This window comes from Balaenoptera musculus, chromosome 11, assembly GCF_009873245.2.
Source record: "Balaenoptera musculus isolate JJ_BM4_2016_0621 chromosome 11, mBalMus1.pri.v3, whole genome shotgun sequence".
NCBI lineage: Eukaryota > Metazoa > Chordata > Mammalia > Artiodactyla > Balaenopteridae > Balaenoptera > Balaenoptera musculus.
The window spans coordinates 52,055,931-52,078,171 of record NC_045795.1 but is presented as its reverse complement, the minus strand read 5'-3'; the positions used below and the strand labels follow the sequence as shown (position 1 = coordinate 52,078,171).

At 39.2% G+C, this 22,241-nt stretch overlaps 1 protein-coding gene across 1 annotated transcript in view; it reads left to right on the top strand.

The window, feature by feature from the left end:
* Nucleotides 1–22,241, top strand: part of DYNC1LI1 (dynein cytoplasmic 1 light intermediate chain 1) — a 47,518-nt gene that overhangs the window by 10,755 nt on the left and 14,522 nt on the right. Inside the window, exons 3-4 of the mRNA XM_036869394.1 lie at nucleotides 13,547–13,663; nucleotides 14,401–14,631. Of these exons, the coding sequence (XP_036725289.1) occupies nucleotides 13,547–13,663; nucleotides 14,401–14,631 (348 nt within the window). The remainder of the gene's footprint in view (nucleotides 1–13,546; nucleotides 13,664–14,400; nucleotides 14,632–22,241) is intronic.

Here is a 22,241-nt window from a genome sequence, read left to right as displayed (position 1 = left end):
ATATCATATGATATTTGTCTTTATCTGTTTGACTTACTTCAGTTAGTATGATCATCTCCAGGTCCATCCATGTTGCTGCAAATGGCATTATTTCATTCTTTTTAATGGCTGAGTAATATTCCATTGTATATATGTACTGCATCCTTTTTATCCATTCCTCTGTTGATGGACATTTAGGTTGCTTCCATGTCCTGGGTATTGTAAACAGCGCTGCATTGAACATCGGGGTGCGTGTATCCTTTTGAACCTTGGTCTTCTCTGGATATATACCCAGGAGTGAGATTGCTGGATCATATGGTAGCTCTGTTCTTAGTTTTTTAAGGAACCTCCATACTGTTCTCCATAGTGACTGTACCAATTTACATTCCCACCAACATAGGAGGGTTCCCTTTTCTCCACACCCTCTCCAGCATTTATTGTTTGTAGACTTTTTGATGATGGCCATTCTGAGTGGTGTAAAGTGATATCTCATTGCATTTTTTTTCCCTTTGGCTGCATTGGGTCTTCGTTGCTGCGCATAGGCTTTTCTCTAGTTGTGGCGAGCGGGCACTACACTTCGTTGCAGTGCACGGGCTTCTCATTGTGGTGGCTTCTCTTACTGCAGAGCACAGGTTCTAGGTGTGCGGGCTTCAGTAGTTGTGTCACACAGGCTCAGTAGTTGTGGCTCACAGGCTCCACAGCGCAGGCTCAGTAGTTGTGGCGCTCAGGCTTAGTTGCTCCATGGCATGTGGGATATTCCTGGACCAGGGCTCGAACCCATGTCCCCTGTATTGGCGGGCGTATTCTTAACCACTGCGCCACCAGGGAAGTCCCTCGTTGTAGCTTTGATTTGCGTTTCTCTAATAATTAGTGATGTTGAGCATCTTTTCATGTGTCTCTTGGCTATCTGTATGTCTTCTTTGGAGAAATGTCTATTTAGGTCTTCTGCCCACTTTTGGATTGGGTTGCTTCTTTGATATTGAGCTGAATGAGCTGTTTGTAGATTTTGGAGTTTAAATCCCTTGCATCATTTGCAAATATTTTCTCCCAGTCTATGGGTTGTCTTTTCAGTTTGTTTATGGTTTCCTTTGCTGTGCAAAAGCTTTTGAGTTTAATTAGGTCCCATTTGTTTATTTTTGTTTTTATTTCTATTACTCTAGGAAATGGATCAAAAAAGATATTGCTGTGATTTATGTCAGAGTGTTTTTCCTATGTTTTCCTCTAAGAGTTTTATAGTGTCAGGTCTTACGTTTAGGTCTTTAATCCATTTTGAGGGTTTTTTTGTGTATGGTGTTAAAGGATATTCTAATTTCATTCTTTTACAGGTAGCTGTCCAGTTTTCTCAGCACCACTTATTCAAGAGACTGTCTTTTCTCCACTGTATAGTTGTGCCTCCTTTGTTGTAGATTAATTGACCATAGGTGTGTGGGTTTATTTCTGGGCTGTCTATCCTGTTCCATTGATCTATATTTCTGTTTTTGTGCCAGTATCAAACTGTTTTGATGACTGTAGCTTTGTAGTATAGTCTAAGTCAGGGAGCCTGATTCCTCCAGCTCCGTTTTTCTTTATCAAGATTGCTCTGGCTATTTGGGGTCTTTTGTGTCTCCATACAAATTAAAAATTTTTTTGTTCTAGTTCTGTGAAAAATGCCATTGGTAATTTGGTAGGGATTGCACTAAATCTGTAGATTGCCTTGGGTAGTATAGTCATTTTGACAGTATTGATACTTTCAATACAAGAACATGGTATATCATATCTTTGCATCTGTTTGTGTCATCTTCGATTTCTTTCATCAGTGTCTTAGTTTTCCGAGTACAGGTCTTTTGCCTCCTTACGTAGGTTTATTCCTAGGTGTTTTATTCTTTTTGATGCAGTGGTAAATAGGATTGTTTCTTTAATTTCTTTTCCTGGTCTTTCTTTGTTAGTGTATAGAAATGTAATAGATTTCTGTGTATTTATTTTGTATCCTGCAAATTTACTGAATTCATTGATGAGCTTTAGTAGTTTTCTGGTAGTATCTTTAGGATTTTATATGTATAGTATCATGTCATCTGCAAACAGTGACAGTTTCACTTCTTTTCCAATTTGGATTCCTTTTATTTCTTTTTCTTCTCTGATTGCTGTGGCTAGGACTTACAAAACTATGTTGTATAAAAGTGGTGAGAGTGGACATCCTTGTCTTGTTCCTGATCTTAGAGGAAATGCTGAATTTTCTTAGCTTTTGCTTGTCAAATCTGAATGAGAACCTTGCTGAGTAGAGTATTCTTGGTTGTAGGTTCTTCCCTTTCATCACTTTCAATATATTATGCCACTCCCTTCTGGCCTGTGGAGTTTCTGCTGAGAAATCAGCTGATAACCTTATGGGAATTGCCTTGTATATTATTTATTACTTTTAATATTTTTTGTCTTTAATTTTTGTCAGTTTGATTGCTGCGTGTCTCAGCATGTTCCACCTTGGGTTTATCCTGCCTGGGACTCTCTGTGCTTCCTGGACTTGGGTGACTGTTTCCTTTCCCATGTTAGGAAAATTTTCAGCTATTATCTCTTCAAATGTTTTCTCAGGTCCTTTCTCTCTCTCTTCTCCTTCTGGGAACCCTCTAATGCGAATGTTGGTGTGTTTAGTGTTGTCCCAGAGGTTTCTTAGACTGTCTTCGTTTTTTTATTCTTTTTTTCTTTATTCTGTTCTGTGGCAGTGATTTCCACCATTCTGTCTTCTTATCCGTTCTTCTGTCTCATTTATTCTACTATTGTTTGTTTCTAGTGTATTTTTTATTTCAGTTATTTATTGTTCATTTCTGTTTGTTCGTTAGTTCTTCTGGGTCTTTGTTAAACATTTCTTGTATCTTCTCGATCTCTCCCTCCATTCTTTTTCCAAGATCTCGGCTCATCTTTACTATTATTACTCTGAATTCTTTTTCAGGTAGATTGCCTATCTCCACTTCACTTAGTTCTTTTGGGGTGTTATCTTGTTCCTCCATCTGGGACATTTTCCTCTGCCATCTCATTTTCTCTAACTTACTGTGATTGTGGTTTCCATTCTGCAGCCTGCAGGGTTGTAGTTCTTCTTGCTTCTGCTGTCTGCCCCCTGGTGGATGAAAGTGTCTAAGAGGTTTGTGGAGGCTTCCTGGTCAGAGGAACTGGCTCTTGCCTTGGTGGGTGGAGGTGGGTGTTGTCCCTCTGGTGTGCAGGGTTGTGTCATGGAGTGTGTTTAGTGGGGAGCTGTGTGCTCAGGAAGACTTTAAGTATTAGTCTGTCTGCTGATGGGTGGGGCTGTGTTCCCACCCTGTTGGTTGTTTGGCCTGAAGCGTCCCAGCACTGGAGCCTACAGGCTGTTGGGAGGGGCCAGGTCTTGGTGAGAAAATGGCCACCTCCAGGAGGGCTCACGCCCCTGAGTACTCCCCAGAACTACTGCTGCCGGTGTCTTTGTCCCCGCAGTGAGCCACAGCTGCCCCCCGCCTCTGCAAGAGACCCTCTAATACCAGCAGGTAGGTCTGGTCCAGGTTCTTATGAGGCCACTGCTTTTTTCCCTGGGTCCTGATGTGTGTGAAACCTTGTGTGCGCCCTCCAAGAGTGGAGTTTCTGTTTCTCCCAGTCCTGTGGAATTGCTGCAGTCAAACCCTGATGGCCTTCAAAGCCAGATTCTCTGGGAGCTTTTCCTCCCATTGCCAGACCTGCAGGCTGGGGAGCCTGACGTGGGGCTCAGAACTTTCACTGCTGTGGGAGAACTTCTGTGGTATAATTGTTTTTCAGTTTGTGGGTCGCCCATCCAGTGGGTATGGGATTTGATTTTATCGTGATTGTGCCCCCTCTTACTGTCTCATTGTGACTTATTCTTTGTCTTTGGATGTAGGATATCTTTTTTGGTAGGTTCCAGCGTGTTTTTGTTGATGATTGTTCAGCAGTTATTTGTGACTTTGGTGTTTTTGTAAGAAAAGGTGGGCTCACATTCTTCTACTCTGCCATCTTGTCTTGGAAGCTCTAGTTATGGTTTTTGTTGTTTTTTTTGTTGTTTTTTTTTGTTTTTTTTTTGCTGTGCCCCATGGCTTGTGGGATCCTAGTTCCCTGACCAGGGATTGAACCTTGGCCATCAGCAGTGAAAGCATGGGATGCTAACTGCTGCACCACCAGGGAATTCCCTGATTTGTTTTAAAAACACCTTTAAAATATGCCCTCTTTAAGAAAACCTAATATGGAAATGCAAATTTAGATGAACTATTTAGAGAATAATTTTAACATCCTCACTAAAGAGTGCTTTGTAGAAGGGCTTTCATCTTAGTCTGTTTAAACAGGAACTCTCTACTTGTACAAGTATATGTTTACAGATCATTAACTATTTGGCTGGCACACTTAATGCTGGTGTGTCTGTTTCACTGCCAGCTGAAGGCTGAGGAACTGAAGATAAAACTTTCTTAAAGTTCATAGATGTTACGTAGGTGCATTCTTTCAGCATTGTTTGAAGCCACACAGGCCCCATTGCCCTACTTGCCACCCTAAAGGTATATTAATTGGGTAGAATGAAGTATGTATGTAATTCTTACTATATTTTACTCATACTATTAGGCTCTGTGTTTTGTTTTCCAAAAATGACTTGGAATTTAATGGCTTTTGTTTATTGAATGGTTAGGCCATTAAAGATGATTTTTAAATGTCCATCAATTCCAAACATAGACATCCTGAATTTTAACATTTTTTGATCCTTCTAATTGTATAATAGAATAAAGAGGAGGTTCATGACGGACTTTTTAGTATCTTCAAACTTAGTTCAGATTGGCTGTGGCAAGGCAGCTCGGTACAGTGACTAGAAAGTTTTCCTAAGTTTAGTGAAGGAGGTATGTTTTATGATCTGTTATTGATGAGAGGGAGCCGCTTAAATTTTATAGATATGAGTGATGAATTACTATAGTAGATTGTGGTAAAGGTCCAGGATAAGCAATGACAGATGAGGTATAGTTATGAATACAGAGACTGCATGTGGTTGTGATTAAGAAATAAGAATGTTGCTAAAGGGTCTTCTCTGTATAGGACAGGTGCTATAGAGTGAATGAGTCCCCTCAAATTCATGTTGAAATTCTAACCCCCAATATGATGGCATTAGGAGGTGGGGTCTTTGGTAGATGATTAGGTCATGAAGGTGGAGCCCTCATGAATGGGGTTAGGGCCCTTACAAAAGAGATGCCAGAGAGCTCTCTCACCCTTTCTGCCATGTGAGGACACAGTGAGAAAACTGTCCCTGACCCAGGAAGCCAGCCCTTACTAGACACCAAACCTGCCAGCACTTTGATCTTGGACTTCCCAGCCTCCAGAACTGTTAGAAATACATGTCTGTTGTTTAAAGCCACCCAGCCTATGGTGTTTTTGTTACAGCAGCCCAAAGAGACTAAGATATGGTTTCTGGTTTTGGTGAGCAAGCAAGCAAGTGCCCGTTAAGAATGGGATAATTTTTTTCCTGTAAGCATCTTAAAAGCAAGGACTTTATATCTTGCTTACTGTTAAGAGAACTTGCCCAGAGAATATTTGTTGAAAGAAGGGGACAGACGTGACACACTGAAGGAAACACACAAATAAGCTGACACACTACAGTGAAGTATATGAAGTGTGTGGTATGTTGTGGAAGTACAAAGGAGGGTGCTTAACCGGACTTCTGGAGTCAGAGAAAGCTTCTTAGAGGAGACTAAACTGAGACAGGAAGGATAAGGTAGGGTTCTCCCAGGTGCAGTGAGGGGAGGGGAAGAATGTTCCAGAAAGAAGTGAAAGTGTGTGCGAAGATTTAGAGTTGAGAGAGCGAGGCCTCTCTGCTGCACTGGAAGAAGTTGTGAATGGCTGGAGCCTAGCGTGCAGGTGGTGGGACATGGTGAGAGATGGGCAGGAAAGGTGAGGGGGCCTTTGCAAGGGACATTGGCCTTTACAGTTTGCCCTTTACTGCGAGAACAGCAGGAAGACCCTTAGGGTTTTTCTTCTGACATTTTGTGAAAATTCCAAACATACAGAAAAGTTGAAGGAATTTTACAGTTAATATTCATATACCCAAACCCAGATTTTTCCATTAACATTTAACTATTTTTGCCTTATCATATGTGTCCCACCATGCAACTATGAAAAAAAATGCATTGCAAAGTAAATTGCAGATGTTGGTATATTTCCCTTTAAGTACTTCAGCATGAATATCATTAACTAGAATCCCTTTCAGGGTCTTAAGAGGGAGAGTGGCATGATTGTTTCAGGAAGATCACTCAGGGTGCGGAATGGATTAGAGTGTGGTATGAACTTGGTGAATGTTCACTTTTGAGTGGTATGTTTATGTAGTGAGAGAAGAGAACTGGGAGGCCGATGGGTTAAGACAGAGAGAAAAAGCAGTCTAACAAATAATGTGGTTGGAAGATGTGTATAACCCTAGAACAAGACTATATCTTTGCAAATACCTCAGATGAGATTTCTGGAAATAGTAGGTAACAAATGAGATTTTGTTTACAGAGTATGTCTTCATTGGCCTTCTTAGACATTTTAGGAAGTCTGTTTTCAGATGTCTACATTTACCATCAAGACAAATCATGTCAGAGTTCATTTAGATGTTAAAAAAAAAAAAAAAAGGTGACAGCAGCAGAAAATGGTCATTATAATTGAGGCCTAAGACTTATTTTAAAATGTGTAAAATATGAATGTTTAATTTTCAACCAACTATAATTTCCAAATGTCATTAAAGTTGAAGAGGGGAGAAATTTTGTTCCCAGAAAGATTTTGTTTCAGCAAGCAAAGTGCGTCTTCAAACATCTTGAGAATCTTCTCTGTTAGTTAGGTTTAGAATATTCTTGAGAATAAGATATTCTTCTGTTTTTCTTCCCTCATTATATTTTCTTCTGAGGACAAAGGGGAGTTGAACTCTTGAGAAGGTTGACTTGGATTCTCTTGGGAGGTTTGGATTACTGTCACCATGCTCCCACAGTCTTTGTGACTGTGGCCTGGCCTCAGTTTCCTCATCTCTAAGTAGAGAGGATGTCGTTAGAGTTCCTTATAGCCCGTGTGTGTTTATGAAATGTTCTTTATTCTCATTGTGAACACTTGTAATTTGTTACCAGAAATGAGAAATTTCAAATCACAGAATGGGAGGAAAAAATCTCTAACTACCATATTTACCATATAAAAATCTCTAACTACCATATTTACCATATAAAAATCTCTAACTACCATATTTACCGTATTCCATTTATTTGACAGTACTCTTTTTTTCCAAATTTAATGTTGTAAAATTTTTCTTAAAATGGGTCCCCAAGGTTTAAAATTCCAAGAGAGAAGAAATTACTAGTATAGTAAAACAAACTTCATTCCCAGTCCTTAGAGGTAGAATCAGGAGAATGGGAACATAACCATCCATCACTCAGAGGCTGCCCACAGAGAGGAATGCATTAAATCATTTTTCTTTTTCTTCTGAAAATAAGTGACCCCTGGAAGCAGGAGTGTCTTATTCTTTTGTCATAATACAAAAATAATAAGCAGTATGTTTAATAGTCTTCTAAAGATTTAATTATTGTTTATTGTATACTGGAAAGAGGGTGCTTTGGAGTTCAATTCATATGAATTCAGATCCTGGCCTTGTCATTTCCTACCTGTTTGAGACTTTGGATAAGATACTTTAACAATTCTGAGCCCCAGGTATCCTCAAATGGGAGGTAATCATCATTCCGCTAGAGTTGTGGTTGTGTTGGAATTACTGCTGGTTAAATGCATACGGTAGGCACTGTGTGTTTGCTGCTACTGCTGCTTGCATAGAGATGGAAGCAGAAGCCACTGATGGTTCTGTTTGACTAGGCTGTGGGCGAAGGGAGGTAAATTACAGTCCTTTAATTTTTCTTATATAGAAGTACATTGATGGCCTTGAAATTTCATCCCTTTTCTGTCCTGACTTCTGAGGCTTTTGCGTTAATGCACACTAAAGTTTAAAAACCCTCCCGGGACTTCCCTAGCAGTCCAGTGCTGAAGACTTCGTGCTGGGACTTCCCTGGTAGCACAGTGGTTAAGAACCCACCTGCCAGTGCAGGGGACACGGGTTTGAGCCCTGGTCTGGAAAGATCCCACGTGCCACGGAGCAGCTAAACCCGTGTGCCACAACTGCTGAGCCTGCACTCTAGAGCCCACGAGCCACAACTACTGAGCCCACATGCCACAACTACTGAAGCCTGCGCGCCTAGAGCCCATGCTCCACAACAAGAGAAGCCACTGCAATGAGAAGCCCGTGCGCTGCAACGAAGAGTGGCCCCCGCTCGCCACAACTAGAGAAAGCCCACGTGCAGCAACAAAGGACTAACACAGCCAAAAATAAATAAATAAAATAAATAAAATTATTAAAAAAAAAAAAGACTCCATGCTTCCACTGCAGGGGGCATGGGTTTGACCCCTGATCGGGGAACTAAGATCCCGTATGCCACAGGGCACGGCCAAAAAAAAAAAGAAAAAAGAACCCTCCCTAAGTGGGTAAGGGGACAGAATTTGCATTTGTTCATTCAGGGATTTGTGAAACTTGTATTAATATCTTGGCATATTTTTTTGTTGTTTGAGACAGTCTATCAGTGGCTACTGTGTAGGAGGATTAGGAATATACTTTTCACTATGAAGAGTTAATAGGCACTGGAGATGCAGCAGTTATCAAAACACAAAAATGCCTGTTCCTCTGGAGTTTTGGAGGGTAGGGAGTGACTAAGCAAAAAAAAAGAAAAAGCCGTATTATGTTAGTAAGTTCAATGGAGAAAAAACAAGAAGCAGTAGGGGTGTTGGGAGGTTGTGATTTTATTGATTGATTGATTGATTGATTGAGGTTGTGATTTTAAATGAGGTGGTTAGGGACAGCAGCCTACCTGAGGAAGTGATATTTGAGGGAAGTTGGGAAGAAGCTTAGGTAACACATAGAAGAGTATGTTCTAGATAGAGGGAACAGTGGATAAGGGCCTTCATGTGGGACTCTTTTATTAATAATTATGTAAGTGAATGTTTGGGGGGGAAAATGCAAGATAATGATATTAATACTTCTGTGCATATTGAAATGTGAGTTATTTATGGGACATCCAAATAATGATGACCAGTAAGTAGTTCAGGAGAGACTGAGGCTGGAAGGAAGTCTATGAGTCACCAGATTATAGGTGGTATTGAAGTCTTGTGTGGAGATTCCTCTAGAATTATATGTAGAGCGAGAAGAATAGAGGTCTGAAGAAGGAACCCTGGGAAACACAAATATTGGGGCGGGGGGGAGGTGGAAGCTTGCAAGGAAGACTTAGGACCAACCACCGAAAGGTAAGTGGTGGAACAGGAGGGGTGGCGCGACTATAGCTGTGGCAAGGGAGGGACTTCTCTGCCCTCTGTGTTTCCCTTAACCTCTCTGCCAGCTCCCAGCCAAATCAGCCTTTGAGTCCAGCTGTCCCACCACACCACTAATACTTTAGTTCAGGCCTACCTCATTTCTTGCTAGGACTCCAGTAATTGTCTATTATCTAGTCTCCTTACTCCCAAACCTACCCTTGTCAGTCACTCTTCCACACCTTTGTGATAGCAGTCTTTCTAAAATACCTAAATACTGCTAGTGACTCTTCAGGATAAAGCCTAACCATCTCAGCCTGGCATAGGATGCCCTTTGTGATCTGGCATTCCCTTTTTATTCTCACTTTCTGGCTCCTTTTCCCCCTCACATTCTAAATTTCATGCATTCAAATTATTTGTCCTTTCTAGAAGGACACTTCTTTGTCTCCAGGCCTCTGTATATGCTTTCCTACTTCCTGGAATGACTAACTCTCTATGGTTCATTAACACTACAAGATCTGGCTGAAGTGCTACTTTCTGTGCAAAGCCCTTTTTGACTTCCAAGCAAATCGAGGATCTTCCCTTTGGTCTGGTTTCCTGCTTGTTGCACATCTCAAGTGCAGTCCTAATGACAGTATCTTGAAATTGTCTTCTGTTTGTTTTCCCTCTCCAATTTATGAGCTCCTAGGACAGCAACTTTGACCTGTGGATCTTTGTATTCCTAGTGCTTGGCTTAGTGTAGTAAACATCTAAGTAACATCTAAATGTCTGAGTTCCCAAAGTGTGGTCCTTGGACCAGCAGCATCAGCAACACCGGAAACTTGTTAGAAATGCAGAGGCGTGGACCCCACCCCAGACTTACTGACTGAGAAAGCCAGGAGGTGAGGCCCAGCAGTGTGTTAATTTAACAAGCCCCCCAGGTTATCCTGATGCATTTTGAGAACCATTAGTCCAGTGAAATGAATGATGGTCAGCATTCACTGGGGAGGAATAAACTCTGGTCTCATGATAAGTGGGGGTGACCCCTTCCACTTGCAGTCAGCCATCACACTGTGCTGATGGGTGCAAGAACTTAGAGTGGTGAGCGTGTGCAGCTACGATTGACAGTATTTTTGGTACCATGAATTTGGGCTCAAAATCTATTCTGAGCTTATTGACTTAAACCTTTAAAGTTAGAATTAGATAAACTAAAAGGAAGACACGAACTTATTACTTAAGGAATCACTCATAATCTTACCATCAGAGATAACCAAATTATCGATGATTATTTCTAAGGGATATTATTATGGTTTTATTCTTTTTGCTTACGCTTAAGATTACGAGTATATATATTTTTCAGAAACTTTTGTATATAAAATATATATTTGAAATATTAAAAAGAAGTTGAAACAGACTCAAATTTTTGACCCTTTTAAAGATACGTTGGGACTTCCCTGGTGGCGCAGTGGTTAAGAATCTGCCTGCCAATGCAAGGGACATGGGTTCGATCCCTGGTCCGGGAAGATCCCACGTGCCGCAGAGCAGCTAAGCCTGTGCACCACAGCTGCTGAGCCCACACGCCACAGCTACTGAAGCCTGCGCGCCTAGAGCCCGTGCTCCACAACAAGAGAAGCCACCGCAATGAGAAGCCTACGCACCACAACGAAGAGCAGCCCCTGCTCGCCGCAACTAGAGAAAGTCCACGCACAGCAACGAAGACCCAGCACAGCCAAAAATAAATAAATAAATTTTTAAAAATAAAATAAAAAATAAAGATACTTTTTCACTTTTTAACATCTAAAGTGGGAATTAAAGAGATAAGATAAATGCTGGCTCATATAAAGTGAAATTTTATCTGACTAATTACTGCGTATTTTTATGGATCTCTATATATTATACTTTGAAAATTCTTAGTGAACATTGTATTTTTGATTTAAGCTTCTATGATAAGTCTGGGTACTAAGTGTTTGCGTATAATACGTAACACTGTTTCTGTGGGGTAATAAGTTTTCAATTGGTGTCATTTTAACTTAGAAGACTCCTTTCAGGAAAGTAGCCTGTCATAAGAGAAATCTTGATTCTTTCAAGTTATAGAACAGACTCAGACTCTTTTTTTTTTTAAGTTATTAAACTTAATTTTTTTAGAGTGGTTTTATGTTCACAGCAAAATCGAGTGGGAAGTATAGAGAGTTTCCAAATACCACCTGTCCCCATATATGCACAGCCTCCCCCACTATTGACACCCCACACGGTGTTACATTTTTACAGTCAGTGTACTAACATTGACACAGCCTTATCACCCAAAGTCCATAGTTTACACGAGGGTCTGTTTTTGGTGTACATCAGATGGGTTTTGACAAATGTCTAATGACTTGTATTTACCATTATAGTACCATACAGTATAGTTTCACTGTCTTAAAAATCCTCTGCTCTGGGCTTCCCTGGTGGCGCAGTGGATAAGAATCTGCCTGCCAACGCAGGGGACATGCGTTCGATCACTGGTCCGGGAAGATCTCACAGGCCGCAGAGCAACTAAGCCCGTGCGCCACAACTACTGACCCTGCGCTCTGGAGCCGTCGAGCCACAACTACTGAAGCCTGCGTGCCTAGAGCCCGTGCTCTGCAACAAGAGAAGCCACTGCAATGAGAAGCCCGTGCACCGCAACTAGAGAAAGCCCGCGTGCAGCAACGAAGACCCAACACAGCCAAAAAAAAAAAAAAAAAATCCCTCTGCTCTTTCCTATTTAAACACTCTTTAAAAGAAAGTTTTCATAGGTCTCACACGGTGATTTAGATTATTTTTATTATGTCTAATGCTCATGCCTACTGAGGTGACTAGATATAAATTCTTTAAATTTTTTTTATAGTTCTTGAACTATAGAAACAAATTATAAATTAAATGCCATAAAAACTATGGAACTGATAAAATTCAGATTAGTAATCAATATAACACATGATGTTTTGCTGAAATTAAATGAGTTTAATAGTAGACAGAAGTATTTATGTATTTTATTTTTCACTGGTTAACCTTATGATGTCCATTTTAAGCATGATCATAATGGAACTCATGTCATTATCATAGATATTCCTGTTTTCAACCCAGTCTATATTTTGCTGGACCATTTTAATGGTTCACTGCAAAAATAGTACTGAAAAGTAAATATTTAATGGCAAGTTCTTTATTGCCTAGTTAAGTCTATACTTATTGCTGTGAAATGTTGGAAATGGTTCAGAACCATTCTGACCAGTACAGTTGAAAATAGTACTGACTGCTCTGGGACACTTTCTTTTGAGTTTGGCATACCTATGTGGCCACTCTCTTCTCTGTTCTGTCTGCATCACTTGGCCTCAGCTTGGTACCAGAAGGATGATAAACACCAATGCAGAGGTGGGTACTGCAATTTTCTGACAGCATTTAGATATAAAGATAGTTATTCAGAAGATCCAGGACATATAGAATTTTTTAAGTGCTTAACATGAAAATGAAAATAACTTTTAAATTCTCAGAGAACTCATGAGTCTCCAGACATAAGTCCTTAGATCCAAGAAACTCACCTTTATTAAGTACCAATAACACAATATTGCCAATAACAAAACGAGTCCATGAAATAGTAACATGTAGTATTTAAATAAATTCACAATATAAAAAAAACTCACCAAAACATTGACTAGCTAGCCTAGTTTTAAACTTTTAAAATTTGTGCCAAGTTTAAATCACATGATTTCTTGCTATTAATATTTTTAAGTCTACATTTTATTTTTGTCTAGTCTACATTCTCTCTGCCCTTGTTTTTGCCCAACTCACTATCTCCAATCCTCACCCCTCTCCTTTGTGCATATTTCTTATGGCTTCATGGTTTTGGTGAGGCTACAGTCACAGTTCCCTGCCCAGGTCAGTTTTTATGTATTATCCTTCCTCCATGAGTGGCCCTTGGGTGTGCACATAACCCCAGCTGGCCAACTAATAGTCTTTACCTGAGAGTCTTCAGACTGAAAACTGACAGAGAGAGTCTTTTGTTCCTTGTAGATTAAATGAGGATGTCATAAGAGTTGAGCCTCCTGAAAAATACCCATGGAGGAAGCCATTTGTAATAGGGTAGAAGGAGACTTGACAAGAGGAGCAGAGATACCAAGAGAGAGAATCCTGGAGGTGAAGTCCGCATCTTCACCTGTGTAATTACCTAGTTATCTTCCATCAAATTACCCTTTTGGTTGAAGCTAGTTCCAGTTGGGTTTTCTCTTGGCACACTAGAAAGCGTTCTTAAATAATCCATGTTATAATTTTAAAGATTTGTCCTTTTTTACAGGTGAAGATGGAGCTGGAAAAACAAGCTTAATCAGAAAAATTCAGGGAATAGAGGAGTACAAGAAAGGAAGAGGATTGGAATATTTGTACTTAAATGTTCATGATGAAGACAGGGATGGTGAGTGTCGTTTATTTGTAATGTAAGTTTACTGAAGTCTTTCCAAGTTGCACTGCTGTCCGTATTAATATTAGTCTTTGACTTTTCTTAGTGTGTCATTTTTTACTAGGAGACCTACTGTGTCATGCCAGTCAGTAAATAGTTATGTTAGGGCATACTTTTATTGGTTTGAGATTGGGATTCATATAGTGGTATTTTTAAACGTCTTAGGGTATTGGTGTGCAGACTTTAGCTTTCTTGCTAACCTTGAAGAATCTCAATTTTTCAGTTCATTTTCCCTCCGATAGTGAAATAATAGTATCCTATGATTGTTTTGCCCTCTTTTTACCCTCGTCTCATTTTTTGACATGAAAGTGTCATTTACTCCCCAGCTTTTCTCATCTGATCAGCCAATTTTTTCTTCTATAAATCACTTGCCTTCTCATTTTCGTATATAATATCTTGAATATGCATGGCTCTATCTGCTGATGGTAAGAATAGAAACATGTTATTCAGTCTGTGGTTTGGGATTGAGAAATATGAAGTAGAGGATGCTGATTTTCTGTGTTGGCAGTTAAATCATTTTCTTGAGTATTCATTAGGACTTTACTGAATTGGTAGATGTAACCCAAGTAGGTGAACCTTGCTGAAGGAGACATCTCCTGTGGAGATGCCTTAAAATACCAAGTAGTATTGTTAGTTGGATGATGAAATGACTTTATCCTGTTGCTTTGGTAACTTTCTTTTGTCTGTCGTAGATCAAACAAGATGTAATATATGGATCTTGGATGGAGACCCGTATCACAAAGGCCTCCTTAAATTTTCACTGGATGCCATTTCTCTGAAGGACACTCTAGTTACGTTGGTTGTTGATATGTCAAAGCCTTGGACTGCTTTGGATTCTTTACAGAAATGGGCAAGTGTTGTTAGAGAACATATTGACAAATTGAAAATTCCTCCTGAAGAAATGAAAGAAATGGAACAAAAGTGTGAGTAATCTAGAAAATATAGATTTCAAAGACAAAATGTCCTAGCTGACTGTCAAAATTGTTAGGAACTTTTGACTTTGAATTTAATGAGGAAACTTAATGAGAGTACTGCTTTTGAAATTCAGTTTGAATGATGTGCTGTTTTAATATAGTTTTACATTGGAAACATATACATAACGGCAGACTCTTTAGTAGAGGCGCCTTTTCTTCTTTGCCAAAAGGCCGTATGTGTTCGTTTTGGAAAGTGGGTTTTCAGGATAAAAAAATTTGAATCTTTCTTCAGCTGCTCATTTTCAGTAGTCTCGTTTCTTGATAAGTAGAACAATCTTTACTAACCTTGTCAAAATGAAGTATGTCCATAAAGATGTTAAGTAACAGCATAAATATAAAGATGTTAAGCTGGTTGTATGATTTACAAGGTACATAATATATTTTGTATGTGCCCATGTAAGTTGGAAATTTTCATGGAAATTATGAAAATGATACGGGTCATTTCTAACAAGTTGTAAGCCACTTGTCACAGTTCTTAATTTCACTGAGAGCTCTTCAGATGTCATTGTTGCACTTTGCTTAAGAAAATATACAGATGGTATGCTGCCGTTCTTTACTATTGTTAGCCGATAACTTTTAGGGGAAATTTGACAGCTTACTGGAATTTATATGCACGGAAACAGTAAAAACTTAAGAGAATGTATGTCCTAAATTATTGAAAAGGGTGTCTAACTGCTTTTAATCTATACCTTTTTTTCCTTGTTGGCCATTACCTCTGGGGCTTTTTTTTCCCTTCTCTAAGTTTATACTATAGCAGTCAGTGGTTTTCAGTGTGTGGTCCGAAGACCAGCAGCATCAGTATCAGTACAGTTGAGAGCTTGTCAGAAATACACATTCTCAGGCCCTGTCCCAGACTGCTGAATCAGAAACTTCTAGTGCATGCTAAAACTTGAGAACCAATTAGATTTCAGCCTCTGATTTGAAGGGTAATAGCTACCAGAGCTGCTAAAGGTATACGCATGCCCCTCTGTTCCTGATGGAACCATGCTCAACTGTTCAAGATTCCCTCTTCCTGACCCCATGTAAGTTTAGGACAGTTTTCCTCCTTTGTGGCTCTGTATAATATTCCCTCATATACTGTTTTAATACTGCGCTGTGGATAATTTGTTTCCAAATTTGTTGTTTTGCCTTTAAACATGAAAATCACTTGTATGGAAATCCCTGTGTGTGTGTGTATTTGTCACTGGTCCCTTAACAATTCCTTGAAGAGTAATTACTAAATCAAAGTATACATTGTTAAGCCTCTTGGTATATTCACATTAACTTTTTTTTTTTTTAATTCAAACAGAAAATCACAAAAATTATGATCATCCTCATCAGTTCACTCAGTCCCATGTAATTAATTTTTTTTTTCATCTTGATCTTTTGTTAGCACTTTTATGAATTCATCAGTTTTCTATTAGAGTTCTGAAAATGCTTATTCATTCAGTTCAGCAGTATAGTCAGTTACCAGAAACCTGTACTTGTCAGAGTCTTTTCCATGAATTCCTTGAACATTAAACCCTTTTATAGGAACATTTTTGCGAAAGCATCAGAGTACACCCAGAACTCTCTGTAAATGACAAAAGACTTAAAAATGACCACGGTTAAGATTTGATGAAAGTTCATAATAATGCAACTGACAAGAAAATTTAGTTATTTCTGAGATATACATTTTAAAGTAATAACTAGAATTATGACTTATAACATTATACCAGAACATGTAAGATTTTTAGAAATTTCATGTAATGTCTGAAACATTTATATTAACATATTTCCATACAAATAACCCAAAGAAAGTTTAGTATTAGTTGTTTTTTTGTTTGTTTGTTTCTGTTTTTTTATACTGCAGGTTCTTATTAGTCATCAATTTTATACACATCAGTGTATACATGTCAATCCCAATCGCTCAATTCAGCACACCACCATCCCCACCCCACCGCGGTTTTCCCCTCTTCGTGTCCATACGTTTGTTCTCTACATCTGTGTCTCAACTTCTGCCCTGCAAACTGGTTCATCTGTACCATTTTTCTAGGTTCCACATACATGCGTTAATATACGATATTTCTTTTTCTCTTTCTGACTTACTTCACTCTGTATGACAGTCTCTAGATCCATCCATGTCTCAACAGATGACTCAATTTCGTTCCTTTTTATGGCTGAGTAATATTCCATTGTATATATGTACCACATCTTCTTTATCCATTCGTCTGTCGATGGGCATTTAGGTTGCTTCCATGACCTGGCTATTGTAAATAGTGCTGCAATGAACATTGGGGTGCATGTGTCTTTTTGAATTATGGTTTTCTCTGGGTATATGCCCAGTAGTGGGATTGCTGGATCATATGGTAATTCTATTTTTAGTTTTTTAAGGAACCTCCATACTATTCTCCATAGTGACTGTATCAGTTTACATTCCCACCAACAGTGCAAGGGGGTTCCCTTTTCTCCACACCCTCTCCAGCATTTGTTGTTTGTAGATTTTCTGATGATGCCCATTCTAACTGGTGTGAGGTGATACCTCATTGTAGTTTTCATTTGCATTTCTCTAATAATTAGTGATGTTGAGCCGCTTTTCATGTGCTTCTTGGCCATCTGTATGTCTTCTTTTTTTTTTTTTAAATAATGGAGACATTCATTTGGATTCTCCTACAGGATGGTAGTCATTATTAGTAGCTCACACTTTTTTTTTTTAAATTAATTAATTTATTTATTTATTTCTGGCTGTGTTGGGTCCTCGTTTCTGTGCGAGGGCTTTCTCCAGTTGCGGTGAGCGGGGGCCAGTCTTCATCGCGGCGCACGGGCCTCTCACCGTCGCGGCCTCTCTCGTTGCAGAGCACAAGCTCCAGACGCGCAGGCTCAGTAGTTGTGGTGCACAGGCGTAGTTGCTCCGCGGCATGTGGGATCCTCCCAGACCAGGGCTCGAACCCGTGTCCTCTGCATTAGTAGGCAGACTCTCAACCACTGCGCCACCAGGGAAGCCCCATCTGTATGTCTTCTTTGGAGAAGTGTCTATTTAGGTCTTCTGCCCATTTTTGGATTGGGTTGTTTGTTTTTTTAATATCGAGCTGCATGAGCTGTTTATATATTTTGGAGATTAATCCTTTGTCTGTTTATTTGTTTGCAAATATTTTCTCCCATTCTGAGGGTTGTCTTTTCGTCTTGCTTATGGTTTCCTTTGCTGTGCAAAAGCTTTGAAGTTTCATTAGGTCCCATTTGTTTATTTTTGTTTTTATTTCCATTACTCTAGGAGGTGGAACAAAAAAGATCTTGCTGTGATTTATGTCAAAGAGTGTTCTTCCTATGTTTTCCTCTAAGAGTTTCATAGTGTCTGGTCTTACATTTAGGTCTCGAATCCATCTTGAGTTTATTTTTGTGTATGGTGTTAGGGAGTGTTCTATTTGCATTCTTTTACATGTAGCTGTCCAGTTTTCCCGGCACCACTTATTGAAGAGACTGTCTTTTCTCCATTGTATATCTTTGCCCTCTTTGTCATAGATTGGTTGACCACAGGTGTGTGGGTTTATCTCTGGGCTTTCTATCTTGTTCCATTGATCTGTGTTTCTGTTTTTGTGCCAGTACCATATTGTCTTGATTACTGTAGCTTTGTAGTATAGTCTGAAGTCAGGGAGTCTGATTCCTCTAGCTCCGTTTTTTTCCCTCATGACTGCTTTGGCTATTCGGGGTCTTTTGTGTCTCCATACAAATTTTAAGATGATTTGTTCTAGTTCTGTAAAAAATGCCATTGGTAATTTGATAGGGATTGCATTGAATCTGTAGATTGCTTTGGGTAGTATAGTCATTTTCACAATATTGATTCTTCCAATCCAAGAACATGGTATATCTCTCCATCTGTTGGTATCATCTTTAATTTCTTTCATCAGTGTCTTATAGTTTTCTGCATAAAGGTCTTTTGTCTCCCTAGGTAGGTTTGTTCCTAGGTACTTTATTCTTTTTGTTGCAATGGTAAATGGGAGTGCTCCCATAATTTCTCTTTCAGATTTTTCATCATTAGTGTATAGGAATGCAAGAGATTTCTGTGCATTAATTTTGTATCCTGCAACTTTACCAAATTCATTGATTAGCTCTAGTAGTTTTCTGGTGGCATTTTTAGGATTCTCTATGTATAGTATCATGTCATCTGCAAACAGTGACAGTTTTACTTCTTCCTTTCCAATTTGTATTCCTTTTATTTCTTTTTCTTCTCTGATTTCCGTGGCTAGGACTTCCAGAACTATGTTGAATAATAGTGGTGAGAGTGGACATCCTTGTCTCGTTCCTGATCTTAGAGGAAATGCTTTCAGTTTTTCACCATTAAGAATGATGTTGGCTGTGGCTTTGTCGTATATGGCCTTTATTATGTTGAGGTAGTTTCCCTCTATGCCCACTTTCTGGAGAGTTTTTATCATAAATGGGTGTTGAATTTTGTCGAAGCTTTTTCTGCATCTATTGAGATGATCATATGGTTTTTCTTCTTCAGTTTGTTAATATGGTGTATCACATTGATTGATTTGCATATACTGAAGAATCCTTGCATCCCTGGGATAAATCCCACTTCATCATGGTATATGATCCTTTTAATGTGTTGTTGGATTCTGTTTGCTAGTATTTTGCTGAGGATTTTTGCATCTATATTCATGAGTGATATTGGTCTGTAATTTTCTTTTTTTGTAGTATCTTTGTCTGGTTTTGGTATCAGCGTGATGGTGGCCTCATAGAATGAGTTTGGGAGTGTTTCTTCCTCTGCAATTTTTTGGAAGAGTTTGAGAAGGATGGGTGTTAGCTCTTCTCTAAATGTTTGATAGAATTCACCCGTGAAGCCATCTGGTCCTGGACTTTTGTTTTTTGGAAGATTTTTAATCACAGTTTCAATTTCATTACTTGTGATGGGTCTGTTCATATTTTCTATTTCTTCCTGGTTCAGTCTTGGAAGGTTATACCTTTCTAAGAATTTGTCCATTTCTTCCAGGTTGTCCATTTTATTGGCATAGAATTGCTTGTAGTAGTCTCTTAGGATGCTTTGTATTTCTGTGGTGTCTGTTGTAACTTCTCCTTTTTCTTTTCTAATTTTATTGATTTGAGTCCTCTCCCTCTTTTTCTTGATGAGTCTGGCTAATGGTTTATCAATTTTGTTTATCTTCTCAAAGAACCAGCTTTTAGTTTTATTGATCTTTACTATTGTTTTATTGTTTCTATTTCATTTATTTCTGCTCTGATCTTTATGATTTCTTTCCTTCTGCCAACTTTGGGTTTTGTTTGTTCTTCTTTCTCTAGTTCCTTTAGGTGTAAGATTAGATTGTTTACTTGAGATTTTTCTTGTATTTTGAGGTAGGCTTGTATAGCTATAAACTTCCCTCTTAGAACTGCTTTTGCTGCATCCCATAGGTTTTGGATCGTTGTGTTTTCATTGTCATTTGTCTCTAGGTATTTTTTGATTTCCTCTTTGATTTCTTCAGTGATCTCTTGGTTATTTAGTAATGTATTGTTTAGCCTCCATGTGTTTGTGTTTTTTACGTTTTTTTCCCGGTAAATCATTTCTAATCTCATAGCATTGTGGTCAGAAAAGATGCTTGATATGATTTCAATTCTCTTAAATTTACTGAGGCTTGATTTGTGACCCAAGATGTGATCTATCCTGGGGAATGTTCTGTGTGCACTTGAGAAGAACGTGTAATCTGCTGTTTTTGGATGGAATGTCCTATAAATATCAATTAAATCTATCTGGTCTATTGTGTCATTTAAAGCTTCTGTTTCCTTATTTATTTTCATTTTGCATGATCTGTCCATTGGTGTAAATGAGGTGTTAAAGCCCCCCCACTCTTATTGTGTTACTGTCGATTTCCTCTTTTATAGCTGTTAGCAGTTGCCTTATGTATTGAGGTGCTCCTATGTTGGGTGCATATATATTTATAATTATTATATCTTCTTCTTGGATTGATCCCTTGATCATTATGTAGTGTCCTTCCTTGTCTCTTGTAACATTCTTTATTTTAAAGTCTATTTTATCTGATATGAGTATAGCTACTCCAGCTTTCTTTTGATTTCCATTTGCATGGAATATCTTTTTCCATCCCCTCACTTTCAGTCTGTATGTGTCCCTAGGTCTGAAGTGCGTCTCTTTTAGACAGCATATAGATGGGTGTTGTTTTTGTATCCATTCAGCAAGCCTGTGTCTTTTGGTTGGAGCATTTAATCCATTCACGTTTAAGGTAATTATCGATATGTATGTTCCTATGACCATTTTCTTAATTATTTTGGGTTTGTTTTTGTAGATCCTTTTCTTCTCTTGTGTTTCCCACTTAGAGAAGTTCCTTTAGCATTTGTTGTAGAGCTGGTTTGGTGGTGCTGAATTCTCTTAGCTTTTGCTTGTCTGTAAAGCTTTTGTTTTCTCCAGAGAATCTGAATGAGATCCTTGCGGGTAGAGTAATCTTGGTTGTAGGTTCTTCCCTTTCATCACTTTAAGTATATCATGCCACTCCCTTCTGGCTTGTAGAATTTCTGCTGAGAAATCAGCTGTTAACCTTATGGGAGTTCCCTTGTATGTTATTTTTCATTTTTCCCTTGCTTCTTTCAGTAATTTTTCTTTGTCTTTAATTTTTGCCAATTTGATTACTATGTGTCTCGGCGTGTTTCTCCTTGGGTTTATCCTGTATGGGACTCGCTACACTTCCTGCACTTGGGTGGCTATTTCCTTTCCCATGTTAGGGAAGTTTTCGACTATAATCTCTTCAAATATTTTCTCAGGTCCTTTCTCTCTCTCTCTCTTCTCCTTCTGGGACCCCTATAATGCGAATGTTGTTGCGTTTAATGTTGTCCCAGAGGTCTCTTAGGCTGTCTTCATTTCTTTTCATTCTTTTTCTTTATTCTGTCTTGCAGCAGTGAATTCCACCATTCTGTCTTCCAGGTCACTTATCCATTCTTCTGCCTCAGTTATTCTGCTATTGATTCCTTCTAGTGTAGTTTTCATTTCAGTTATTGTATTGGTCATCTCTGTTCTTTAATTCTTCTAGGTCTTTGTTAAACATTTCTTGCATCTTCTCGATCTTTGCCTCCATTCTTTTTCCGAGGTCCTGGATCATCTTCACTATCATTATTCTGAATTCTTTTTCTGGAAGGTTGCCTATCTCCACTTCATTTAGTTGTTTTTATGGGGTTTTATCTTGTTCCTTCATCTGGTACATAGCCCTCTGCCTTTTCGTCTTGTCTATCTTTCTGTGAATGTGGTTTTTGTTCCACAGGCTGCAGGATTGTAGTTCTTCTTGCTTCTGCTGTCTGCCCTCTGGTGGATGAGGCTATCTAAGAGGCTTGATGGGAGGGACTGGTGGTGGGTAGAGCTGACTGTTGCTCTGGTGGGCAGAGCTCAGTAAAACTTTAATCCACTTGACTGTTGATGGGTGGGGCTGGGTTCCCTCCCTGTTGGTTGTTTGGCCCAAGGCAACCCAACACTGGAGCCTACCTGGGCTCTTTGGTGGGGCTAATGACAGACTCTGGTTGGGCTCAGGCCAAGGAGTACTTCCCAGAACTTCTGCTGCTAGTGTCCTTGTCCCCACGGTGAGCCACAGCCACCCCCCGCCTCTGCA